Source organism: Vicia villosa, unplaced genomic scaffold (genome assembly GCF_029867415.1).
Source record: "Vicia villosa cultivar HV-30 ecotype Madison, WI unplaced genomic scaffold, Vvil1.0 ctg.000262F_1_1_1, whole genome shotgun sequence".
NCBI lineage: Eukaryota > Viridiplantae > Streptophyta > Magnoliopsida > Fabales > Fabaceae > Vicia > Vicia villosa.
The window spans coordinates 246,877-260,470 of NW_026705111.1; the positions used below are offsets into that span (position 1 = coordinate 246,877).

Genomic DNA, 13,594 nt, shown 5'->3' on the forward strand with positions numbered 1-13,594 from the left:
ACCGTTTTCTAACACAAATTTATATTTGTTTTGGGTCGGCTATATCGATCTCGATGACCATTTCGATGAACTAGTGTTACTTTTATAAATTTTTTTAACCAAAATATTTTCTTCATGACGTTAACAAAGAGTTCAACTGCACGTGCATTCAACGGCTCTCTGCAACCCGCTCCTAACAAATAGCGAGTTCGTTATTTTCTTTTCTTTCTCAAATATCAACTTGAGTGCTGGAGTGTTAATCTTGAAGGTCTCCCTCTCCACCGTGTCGGAGGTTTAGATCTACTGTTATTTCCTATCATCATTCCATTTATGGTTCCAGAACATAATAGTAGCATCGTCTGTGTAAATCGTCTTCTAATTCCTACGATTTCCACGATCTTACTGTAGCTCTCTAATTCATCAGTTCATAACTTCCTCAGGTCACCAAATTAAGAGCATTTAGAATCGAACGCGGATATTTATTGCATTCAATCCAATCAAGCATCATCTCGATTTCGATTCATCAAAACTCCAAATCTCTAGTTCTTACGACTCCAACGATGGTTGGCTCCAAAACCACTCGATCTACTTCCATGTGTGAAGATTCCGCTGCTGGTCTAACACCTATCAATCATACAGCTTCTACCTCCTCCGTAAGGCATCGCAAATTCTAGAGCAGAGATTCCATTACATCTAAATTCGATCCATGCTCCTTAGATAGTCGTATCTGTTTGAGCGCCACAAATTGAACTTTATATTCCACCTCTAGTCTTGCAATCAGAAGCATTATATGACCTCCTAATGTTACACACAAACCTTCATTTGTAAGGTGCGGTTGAACATTATGTACAACCTTATTTGACAACAAATTTAACACACATTTGAATAAAGTCTTCAACGCCTTGAAGAGAGCCTCCACAATGTTTTTCCTCACATAAACACTGCCTAAAAGGTTGATAAAAAAAAACTCATATTGTCATCCCTGAGCTGATCGAGGCGTAGAAAGATGAAGCTCCTAGGTCGAGAGATCAACATAGGAGCATGAAGCAACTGACTCTTCCTTAAAGTCCTAAGGAGACCAAGGCAGCCGCAATCCTTCTCCGACTCAACCAAAAAATCAATCGGGAAAGGTGCATTCGAAGCATCCACTATTTGTCTAGAGTTTGGAAAGAAAGGTATGGCGAGGATCTTCATCTTCTGAATAATTTCTTTATCCATTGTGTCTTTCTTAAGTAAGGTGTCCATAGGCATGCTGGAGTAGACTGAAGAAATCATGTCAAGCTGACTTGAGCCTTGTGCTAAAACCTCTTAATGTCTTTCTAATTAATTTTAGCAGTTTGATAAAATAGAGCTGCTATTGCACATAGTATGGACAAGTGGATGTTGTACTGTATTTACAACAAGGCGCTTGAATTTCCATTTGAGTGTCAGAGGTTGAGTCAAGATGGCACTGAAGTATTATTAGAACATCAGAGGCTGAGATGATTTTGGTGTTGAGGTTCTATTTGAAAATTAGATTCCGATCCAATAGAATTTGAATTACTTATGCTTTATAATCTATTTAACTTGGTTAGAACCTACTTAAATACTACCTTAATTATATTGCACACTTAAGCAAATATACTATACCATATTGTTCTTTAAGTACTTTGTTATCATCAAAATCTAAGGACTATGAACAAATTTTGTTCCAACAAGTTGGAAGTTCTGGTGAAGGTGGAAGAGATATGAGTTTTATGTTTTGAACATGAATGTGCATGTAAGCATAAAAATGCATGGTATGTAAAAAATATTTTTTCATTTTTTTTCAAGAAATGCTAAAAGTTTTATTATGGGGATGCAATGCAATGTCGCGTGCGAGTTTAGGACAATGACATATATAAGAACACCCATACAGGTTTAGGGATAGTAACAAAACATACTTCGCGAGAAGGTTCCTTATGAAGGACAAGATGTTAATAGAACAACCTATAGGAGGGATCCTGTAAAAGTTTCTAAGTTTTTTCTACCCAACCCCTCACAAGAAGAGCTCTAGGTTTTTTATGGGTATTTTGGGAACAAAAACCCAAGGTCATGGAGCAAAGATGAAATTTCCTAATGAGATTGGGCTAAACAATTCGTGATAAACTCTCAAAGGGTCTCCCTTAGGCAGAGCCTTCGTATAGACCTAGCAAGACGCTTCATCTTGTAGGCCATACAAAGTCTCAACGTTTAGGTTCAAGGTGAGATCCCAAAGTAATAAACCAAGCCCAAAGTTTTGTCTCAAAGATGGGCTAGCCAAATCATGACGGATGGCCCATACCACCCACGTCATCGGAATGGAATCTTCATCATACCGAACTTGCCGAGACGTGGTCGGATGTATTTGTTGATAGGATGCATAAATTCGAAAGATTGAAGAATATCGATAAAACCTCGAATGCAGAAAAGTCAAAATTGGAACCACCAATAGATTTAGCCGGCGACAGTTCTTTTGATTTATTTATATAGTTTCAAAGTGTAATATATGCACTCTATAACATTGCAATATAATCCTTTTTGTGTTTGTGTGTTTTTGTGTTTATTGTGCTGCTACTGCTTTCTGTTCTGGTTTAAAAATAGCAGGAAAACTTCCGTAGATCCATCTACGGAAGGGTATTAAAATGAAAACTATAGGTCTTTACCATAGATGCATCTACGGAAAGGTGTTACGTATGACCCTTTCGTATGGATACATCTACAGAACTTTCTGTGACAGAGATTGTGTGGTTCATATTCTCCAAAGGCTTCTATAAATTTGGGGTTTTTAGGTTTGTATGACACACAAGCACAAACCCTAAACACAAACACAAAAATGTCTCGCATTATTAGGCTAGATGGATGTCACCGAACATCAATGAAGCGTCCCGATCCTGAACCTGAATACCGCATAAGGGATGGGCATGTCATTTTTTCTCCCGTCAAACCACCAGTGCCGGTGAAGTTTTGGAATATTCATTCCTTCGACCTACTCAAGAGGACTATCATGTCTTTTTTAGAGGGGGAGTACAAATCCGGAGAAGAAATCAAAAGGATCCAGAGGCTTAGAAGAAGTACCTCGTTTGCGACCGGAAAAACGGAACGTTGGTGGGTTGAAGTGAAATGGAACATGGATTGCATTCAAATGATGCATGGATTAGATGACATTGTTTTAACCGTTGTACTTTCTTAGATCTATTAGTTTTCTTAATTTTCTGTTTGAAATTTCGGTGTAATATTGATTAACCAATGAATCAATGCAATGTCTTTTATGTTTAGAAATGCTTCTGTTTTGGTTTTCTGGGTGCTAGGTTTATTCCGTAGATGCATATACGGAAGGCTTCCGTAGATGCATCTACGGAACAGAACAACGTTAAATAAAAAAAAATGTTTTCGGAGATCCATTTACGGAACGGAGACAAAATGGTCAATTCGATGGTGCATAAGAGCGTCATAGAGGAAATTATATTATATATATATATATATATATATATATATATATATATATATATATATATATATATATATATATATATATATATATATATATATATATATATATATATATATATATTCCATGGCACTAACGATACGTGCCAATATTAATAATATTGATGTAAAAAGAATAGAAAAATAAATTAACAATAATAATACTAATAATTTAGTGATGGGGTGTCATACAACAAAATGGGTGCAAGTGCAATTATTGTTTGTTTTATTCCTTTGTCTCTTGTTCCCTTTTATTTTCATTGTAAAATATAAACAGATAATATATACTAACTAATCCTTCCATCTCTAGCAACTCATTTGATTAACACATTATTCTCTTTGTACTATAGTATAGCTATGGCATTGGATTTGTTGTCAATAATCACTCTGCGGCCATTCAAGTTAAGCGACGTGGACGATTTCATGTTAGTAACAGGCGATGATAGAGTAACGAACTTCACTAGAAGGAAATCTTTTGTTTCAAGGGAACAAGCTTTAAATCACATGTTAGGAAGCAAAATCTAAACCCTAACAAATTAAGGAAAAGCTGTAAAATAAAAGAGACATTAAAAGCTAACTAAGAAATTAAACTTCATTTCTTTTCATTCATTGCCTTTCAAGTGTCAAAGACATTACATATATATAATAATACTAATGGATAGTAAACTAAAGGCCCAATACTAATTAATGCCCAATTCTACATTTAAAGATCCTAAGAACATTCTAGAGAACATCATAATATAAAACAACTCTCAATACATCAAAATACTAATAAAACTTATTTAACTAGTAAATTATTCTATTAAACTTCCTATCATTACTCACCCCTTCAAAAACAACCTTGTCCTCAAGGTTGTAAAAATGTAGAGTTCCTCTGAGCTTTCCCGGATCCCAATGCTTGAACTCATAGGAACCATATAAAGTAGACATACCAAATTGTTGACATATTTGAGCACCATGAATTAGAAATTGATCACAAATAGATTCTTGCCTTGAATCACCAATAAATTCTAATGAAAGAATTATACTGCTAAACAATCCACATGCTCTTGAATAAGCTCTTAATATAGCTATGTCCCTTTCACCTTTTATTCTCTTAGCATTTTGGATGATACAAAAGTTGTGAGAAATGATGCTAATGTTAGAAAAGATATGAATCCAGACATAATTTGATGATACAGTAGCATAAAATTGGAGTTGCAATGGTATTTTAATTGCGTGGGACCCGGTTCTCAAAAGGATAATTGTACTGATGGTAGAAAAGTTGTTTTGCATTAGGAAACAAGTGTAATGGTTGGACGCTTGTTCAATTCTAGTGGGGAGTGGAAAAAACAAATTGTCTATCCAAAGGTGGAGGATTGTTTGGTCATGTGATGGATAATGATGCCTTGTCCCATGCGCTTGCAGGAGAGACAGGTGTGTCAGTGTTACTGCACACAGTAATGATGTGTTGTGGGGTGAAATGGTATTAAGACAAAGTATGTGGTACACAATAGTTGGAGGGTGAGTGGTCACATGGATTATGATATTATTGAATGATTGTGATTTATCCTTGAGAAATGGATGTTGATCTAATGGTGAGGAGCAAGTTACTTTTATGAAGTAAACCAAAGGTGGTTTTGATGGAAAAGGCAAAAAAACTCTGTACGAAGGTTTTGACAGAAATGAAAAAAATTCATATTGTGGTTTCTCCGGCGATGGATGATATGCAAATACGACTGGAGATTTTAGTGGTGGTGACAAAGATGAAGTAAAACTTATCAGTTTCAATAGTGGTGGCTGAGATGGATATTTATTCAGAGGTTTTAATGGTGGTTTTGAGGGTGGCGACTCTTTTTCTGCTGAAAGCGGCAACGAAGTTACCAAGTCAGGTATCAATCTTAAGGGTGGTAGATTAGAAATCAATAACTTCAAAACCAGATCTGTATCATTTTTTCTCTCTCTCACGTGTTTGAACACCCAAGAATTCAATGGCTTCAGAATTAGATCTGGCAAAAAGATTTCTATTGCGTCTGAATCATCTTTTTCACCTCTTTTTTCATCAACAACAACTTGTTCTGGAAAAAATATTTCTATAGATTTCAGATCTGGCTCCTCTTCTTCATCATGTTGTTCTTCTTTTGGATCTGTTCGAACAATATTTTTTTGATACTTTTCTCTGCAATTTTTTTGTAAATCCGAAAACTCTTGAGAAAATTTTTGTGACGAAGTTTTGAAAGAATAACTCAAATTTTGAATTTGTTCCTTCAACTCTTCTCTATTTTTGTTTGCAATCTCATGAGTTTCAATCAAATATTGTTTGAGAGTTTCTAGTTGTGAATAGAAATCTTGAGATTGAGATTGGTAGCTAGGATAACTTGAATGTTCATGAAAGGTGGAAAATGATTGTTGAGGTGAAGTATAAATTATGTGTTGTTGATATGGAATATATGGGGTGTAGAAATTTTGAGGTTGAGGTGGAGCAGAATCTATATTTTGTTGCTGGTGTGGAGTGAAAGTTGAAAATGGAGGATTTGAGAATGAATAGTAATATGGAGGGTATGAGTTATGGGTGGTGGATATGGATATGCCATGGGAGGGAGATTGAGTGCAAGAATGAAAGCACCAATGTTAGGAAGCAAAATCTAAACCCTAACAAATTAAGGAAAAGCTGTAAAATAAAAGAGACATTAAAAGCTAACTAAGAAATTAAACTTCATTTCTTTTCATTCATTGCCTTTCAAGTGTCAAAGACATTACATATATATAATAATACTAATGGATAGTAAACTAAAGGCCCAATACTAATTAATGCCCAATTCTACATTTAAAGATCCTAAGAACATTCTAGAGAACATCATAATATAAAACAACTCTCAATACATCAAAATACTAATAAAACTTATTTAACTAGTAAATTATTCTATTAAACTTCCTATCATCACATCCAAAATGTATGCATTCCTCACCCTTGGACACGTTCCATATGCATTGACGATAAAACTATTGGATTCATATCCATTTCTCCAGCTGGATCTGGTGACCATGATGATGATGACAGGTGTAGGGCTGAGATAGGCTATGCTGTAGCTGCAAACTACTGGGGTCAAGGGATTTGCACCAAAGCTGTTAAGGTTGCTGTGTCACAAGTTTTCAAGGATATTCCTTGTTTGGTAAGGTTGCAAGCTTTTGTTGATATGGAGAATCAAGCTTCACAGAGGGTTTTGGAAAAGGTAGGGTTCTTTAGGGAGGGTGTACTTAGAAAGTATTCGTATGTCAAAGGGAAAGTTAAGGATATAGCTATTTTTAGCTTTTTGTTGGAGGATACTGATCATTCTCCCTAGGAATTAACCATAGGTTTCTAATCTCTTTTGAGTTACTTCTTCTTCACTATTTAAATAGTAGCTATATGTGCAATTTTGGAGACTAATAATTCATTCAAGTTAGGTCTCACTATGTTGGTGACAAACACTGCTCAATGGTTTTTGGAATGATGCATTCCTATAAGGCTGAATTTCAATGTTTTAGCATATAATGAATTGCATACTTAATCACTATTTCAACAATTGAAGATTGCCTAGTTGTGTTTTTGACAAGTTGCAAACTGAGATCCTAAAACTAATGGTCAACAAGGAATAGATCAGTTGAGGTAGAAATAAAACTATTTATTTAGTTATTTGTTTTAGTTGTCGATCGTAAAAGTTTAACCAATATTCGGTTGATAGCTCTCAATAAAAATTCTTATTTTTTTCTTCTAGTAATTAGGTTTGGGGAGGATTTAGGTCCCCCAATTCTGAGGTTTTTTTTAGCTATTATGAAGAATACTAAGCACAAATGTAGGAGGTTGAACTATTATACTAAAAAATGCATAAAAATAATGTAAAGTAACAACACTAGAGTGTAAATATCTCGGTTTATTTAATGGTTTATTCATTGGATGTTATTTGAAATTTTAAAAGCATGATATTTATAGAGGAAACTATCTTCTTGACCATAACATTGTGGCGTGCTGAAAATATCCATGCAATGCGTGTAATTGTTTTCTCTATTTTTAGAAAATGTGGCACTCCACATTAGTTATGCTATCTTTTATTCTGCGGCCTGTTTCAGTGACTCTCTCTAAATATGCGAAACTTTCACATCCCGCAATTGCACTATTATCGCCTTTTATGGTTAATGGCATCAAAATATGGAACGTGACCGTAAAACCCCCATTATCCAGTATTGTTGTGCTTTTGAATTAGTCTAGAGTATTGGAGACCTGTTAGCATGAGATTTTGCTCAACATTTCGACATGAAAATGGAATATGATATGTATATAAATGCTAAGTACAAATAGGTAAGTTATGTTTTGACACCAAGAGAACTTTTTTACAAATTCGATAATTCGACTTTTTGACAGATATGATTAGATAACTTGAATACATAGAAGTCTAAAAAAATTAGGTAAATTGCACAGGTTTTGTCAAAATTCCCAAAATTGACAAATGATATGTGATTCTTACCTTTTTTTTTTTTAGCCAAAGGATATTATAGTAAACGGAATTTTTTATAAAGATGCGGGATAAAATATTTTGGGAAATACTCATCCCACCTCATAAGGTACGCCCTCACCTATGATAACTCAGAAATGTTCTTATCAGTGACCGTGGATGCATCTCCAAATGCATGTAAAATCACACCAGTCCTCGAATTTTAGCCTGCCACCCCATTTTTGCCAAAATTGATTCCAAAAATGCATCTTTGTATATTTTTTTGGAGTGTCTCTAGTGATGCATCTCCGTAAAATCCCTTGTACTCATTTATGGTGTTTTTATTCATTGAGCTGATTTATTTAACAACTCAGTGACGATTCTGGAGATATACACAAAAATATCAAGTGGGAAATTGAATAAAACAACACCTTGCACATTCTTCTTCCTCATGATCAAACTCAAATTCACTCTCAAAACCCTTAAAAAAATTCTTCTATTCTCAATTAACTTTTGAACACCAAAACATCATTCTTGTATTTTATCACATCAAAGGGAGAAAAAGAAGTTGGAATTTAAGGTAAAGTTCATTCATTTCATCCCTCATTCCTTGCATTAATCTGGTTTTTGAGCTAAAAAAACGTTAAGTTCGGATATGCATCTCGGAACTAAGTTTCATGTGCTATGAAGATCCATCTCCAGATTCTCCCAAATACTTTGAGTTTTTAATTTTTTTTTGTTATGATTGGTATTAGATATGGCGCACCCGGATAAGTTTCTCAACGCTACTATGAGGATGAATGTTAAATCAGATGAAGTGAATGATGATGTTAAACCGGATGAAGTGAATGATGATGTTAAGTAGAATGAAGTGAAGGATAATGTTAAATCGGGTGCAAGACCGATTATTGTCGAGGTAGATGTTCATGAACAATTTACAAATAAACAAGAGTTACTTGTTCGTGAACATATGCTACAGTGGATCCACACGAAGGCCAAAAATTTGGGGTTTGGCATTGTAATCGAAATGTCTGACAATGGTGCTGATAATAGACAAGCATTTGTAACAATGAAATGTGAAAGAACTGGCACATACCAACCAACGATTAGAAATTTGAAACGTGATGACATCAGATCGAGAAAATGAGAGTGCCTGTGTAAATTGGACAGATACCGTAAGGCAAGTGATACAATGAAACTTAATGTGGTTTCTGATATACGTAATCATGCCTTGTGTCATAAGCTATCTGTCATTCCATTGCATGTCGCCTTATTTCGAAGGAGAAGGAACTTGTTTCAGACATGACATTAAACATGGTGGCGCCAAAAACATATTTGCAACTTTGAAACGAAAAAGACCTCTGAATCAAGAAAGTATACAATGTGTGTGCCCAAAACATCAAGGCGGTAAGAGGTCCAAGATCTGAAATGCAACAACTATTGAAGCTTTCGGATGATAACCACTATGTTTCTAGATACAAAGTTTGTGAGGATGAAGTCATTGTTCGAGATGTATTTTGGACTCATCTCGATTCCACAACATATAAGACCAACAAGTATATGCTTCCATTTTTTAAAAATGTTGGTGTTACTTATAAAGAGAAGATTTTTTCATTGGTTTTTGCGTTTTGGAATCCAAAAAAGAGGAGAATGTTACATGGGTTTTGGAAATGTGAAAGAGTATGTTGAAGGACCAAGAAAACATGGAAAATGTAATTGAACCAGGGTGTCCTGTACCAAAGACATCACCGGAGTGGATGATACATTTCACGAAAGAGGTTGAACTTGGCCGAATCACTTTTGAAAATGATGGAAGAGTTCACCAATTTAAGCTACATTGAAAGAGAATCAAATAAGGAAAAGTCAAAGAAGGAACCACCAATAGATATAGATTTAGATGGTGACACATATTTTGATGCATTTTAGTTTTTATCTAACAATGTAACTCGTATTTTGTATGTAATATTGTCAATGATGTAATCTCGATACAATTTGAAATATACATAATGTATATTCTGCATTAATGTGATATAATTTGAGGATAATTTTAGACACTTTCTTTTTCAAAATTTGGCCATATATATATATATATATATATATATATATATATATATATATATATATATATATATTGGTTTTGTATGAACATAGCTCAGTGGGGGGTGAGTCCGAATATGTATCGTCGGACACACCCCATTTTAATTGTGAAAACAACTAAATATGAGATTTTACGAAAGTGAATCTCCGTAAAAACCCTTATTTTGTAAAAAAATAAGGTGTTTTCAGATATGCGTATCTGAAATATCTCATGATGACAGGATATTGTTTCTAAGGTCCAAATTGATTTAAGATTTGTATAAATAAGGGGTCTCCATTCCCATGTTCTTTACAAAAACACAACATATCAAAATGAATACATATCCCTATCTTATATTTGTGTATTTCAATGGCACAAAGTCCTCATTTCAATTTTGGGTCTTCGAGGGCATAACTCTCGTCAATATGAAATCCAAACTGAATACTCTCATGCGATATATAGAAAATTCAAGAGTTTTCAAGTTCGAGTAATGTCCACCCTCGATTGACGACGAAGGGAAGATATGGTTCACCAAGCTTGAACTGAAGACGGATGAAGATTTAAAGATTATGTAGGGTACATTTTACTTTTACTCATCAAACGGTCTGATTGAAGTGGATGCGACAATTGCAATACCAACCGAAGATATACTAAAGATGTTGCGACATCCTGAACCACTTGTTTGTAATGAAATGTAATGTTAAATTTATGTTAATCGATTATCTACGTAATGTTAAGTATTTTGAAGTTAATTTGACTTGTTTTTCCAACATTCTACCATTGTTTCTGGTTGTTTCTAATTTGAGCGAACAAAGAATATTTCGAAGATGCGTCTTCAGACTTTTCCTAATATTAATACGAAGATGCATCTCCGTACTAAATTTTGGCAAAATAAGAGTGACTCGCCAATTTGCACTAATGAGTGCGTATAAAAGGTGCATTCGGCTATGCATTTTTGAATTTTATGAATATTTGTGACTTTTCACCGTGATGGAGAAACACTCCATGGGTTGAAGAGAGTACTCTCCAATATTTTGGGAGTGCCAGGTCATATTATCGTGAGAGGGTGAAACAAACTTGAGATATTTTGGCAATGTCCAACCCGTTTAAGCAAGGCCTATTGCAAAATGGTTGGCCTAACACGAGGGATCCTACAATCCCACCTCAACCTCGCAAGCTCGACCACACCATGAACCTCTAGGGATATTGACTGCGTTGCGCATGAAACAATGGACGTTGATCGTAAATTCGTTCCATCCTAAGAGCCAGCTAGCAATCTTGACTAAAATGTAACCAAAATGTATTATATTCGGAAGGTTGCGCTTTCCACCCTTATATGTTATCTCATACCACCGTAAAAAGTCTCAAACACCCCTAACGTCTGGAGATGCATATCCGAACGCACTTAAAATCACACTAAGACATGCATTACAAGTGAGACGTTCTTTATTTTGCTTTAAAAAATTTCTGAAAATGCATCTTAAGATTCCTACGGAGATGCATCTCCGTAAAGTGTCATGTTTAATTTTCGTGAGGGAGTGATGTCGGTAATGACGCGTCTTTCCAGCTTGTTAGTGACTTTCTACAATTCAGCTTTTGGCCATTTACACGGTGTGTCATATTATATGTGGATAAACATGATTTATCAGTGCATCTCTTAATGTTAGTTTCATTTTCTCAGTACGGTTAATTTTTAGAAAAAGCATTGATTTATTATTTTGTTCTTGTATAAACATAACTAGTCAGAGACCCGTGCTTCCGCACGGGTGATTTTTTTTCTGGTGTAGTATTTTTGTAATGATATGAATAATATAAATAAAAGGAATTATAAGCAATATGCATAATTAAAAGGAGTTGTTTTACTTGAATAGAGTTAAAGTTTTATTGGTTGCTCTCTCAATTCTTTGAAAACCGAATATCCATAGGAATCGTTTTGAAATTTGAAAATAAATACTTTAGTTTTCAAATAAAAGTCATTATTGTTTAAAATAAAATATGCATTGTATTGAAAGTGACCCTTAAGATTAAACATTGTTATCGTATTCATGTGCTAATTTTGTGTGTAATAAAGAACCATATAAAAAAGGACATGTGAGTTGGAGAAAAAAATAAAATTTTAACAAATGCAAATGTAAAATTTTAAATATAAATGAAAAATATGAAATAATTTACTTAATTGTAAATTTAACAATAATTATATAGAAAACAATGATCCACGAAAAAAATGTTTAAGATAGGTTAAGAACACAATAGCAAAATTGAGTCAGGTAATTTAATAATTGACGGTCCAACAACAATTAAAAGAAAACGATATAGATCACTATGGTTTATTTTTAAATGAAAAATGATCATATAAATTCAATTATATTAAATAATCATATAAAAAAATACTATAAGATGGAGATAATAAAAATGAAATATTAACATTTAAAAATAAAAATTATCTCTCAATTAATAGTAATTGTTGATTAAAATAAAATAGCTACTATGTTGATAATGACCCGTGAAATAAAAAAATAATTTGATGCGATATAAAATATATTTAAAAACAAATGTAAAATAAACAATAATCATGGAAATTTAATTGTATTAAATAATGATAAAAAATTGTGAGATGGAGAAAAAAATAAAAATAAAGATATTATCTCTTAAATAAAGACAATGATTGATTAAAATAAAATAGACATTATGTTGATAGTGACCCGTGAGATAATAAATAAATAAATAGAGAAAAAAATTAAAATAAAAGTAAGAAAGTGTGAAAAATGTGAGAGAAATTTGAAATTTTAATTTAGAGAAAATGTGTAATGATCGATTAAAAAAATTAAATATTGAGTTGATAGTGGCCCGTGAAATAATTAAATATTTTTGGGAATAATAATTAAATGATCGATTATTAATATTTTTTTGCGATAATAGATAAATGTAGAAAAATTAAAATGAAAGTATGGAAAAATGAAATATAAAAGAATTTTGAAATTTTTAGTAAGATTAAAATTTAAAAATAGATTATTAATATTTTTTGTGGTAATAAATAAATTAAGAAAAATTAAAATGAAAGTAAGAAAGTGTGGGAAAATGAAATGTAAAGGAAATTTAAATATGACTTCCATCATCCATGACTTACATGTGATGTCATCACTCATGCAATAAAGTTGTAGGAAAAATGTTATTTAATTCGGACCAATGAAAAGCTAACACTTGGGGCATCCATTCAATAAAGTTGAAAGAGTGAATACTTAATTTGTTAGTTACAAAAATGACCTTTTATTAGTGCAAATAAATTTTGGTGAAAGGGTAATTTAGGCAATTTGGTCAATCTATTATTAATGAATAGATAGTAGAAGAGTAGATAGTAGATAGATTTATTTAGAGGAGAGAAACAATGATTTCTAATTCTATTGAAAGAGAAAATAATGAAAAGGAAAGAAGAAAAAGAAGAAAAGGAAAAGAAGGGAAAGGGAAGAAAGGGGAAGGAAAAGAGAAAGAAAAAAAGAAAGGGAAGAAAAGAAGAAAAGGGAAGGAAAAAAGGAGGAGGGAAGAAAAAGAGGAAAGGGGAAAAGAGGAAAAGAGAAAAGAGAAGAAGAAAAAAAAAAGGAAA

The 13,594-nt window shown here is 33.2% G+C and overlaps 1 protein-coding gene across 1 annotated transcript; it reads left to right on the plus strand.

Annotated features, from left to right (window-relative positions):
- The first annotated feature begins 3,822 nt into the window (after nt 1–3,822).
- On the plus strand, nt 3,823–6,806 carry LOC131626094 (uncharacterized). Its single transcript, XM_058896917.1, has 2 exons — nt 3,823–3,969; nt 6,390–6,806. Exons 1-2 carry the CDS (start codon nt 3,823–3,825, stop codon nt 6,786–6,788), a joined length of 546 nt encoding a protein of 181 aa, XP_058752900.1. The 3' UTR covers nt 6,789–6,806.
- The last annotated feature ends 6,788 nt before the right edge of the window (nt 6,807–13,594 follow it).

Excerpts from the sequence above, each read along its gene's own strand:
- LOC131626094 (XM_058896917.1), top strand. The coding sequence starts at position 3,823 with ATGGCATTGGATTTGTTGTCAATAATCACTCTGCGGCCATTCAAGTTA. Across the intron at positions 3,970-6,389 it reads GGGAACAAGCTTTAAATCAC|ATCCAAAATGTATGCATTCC; the intron begins ATGTTAGGAAGC and ends TCCTATCATCAC.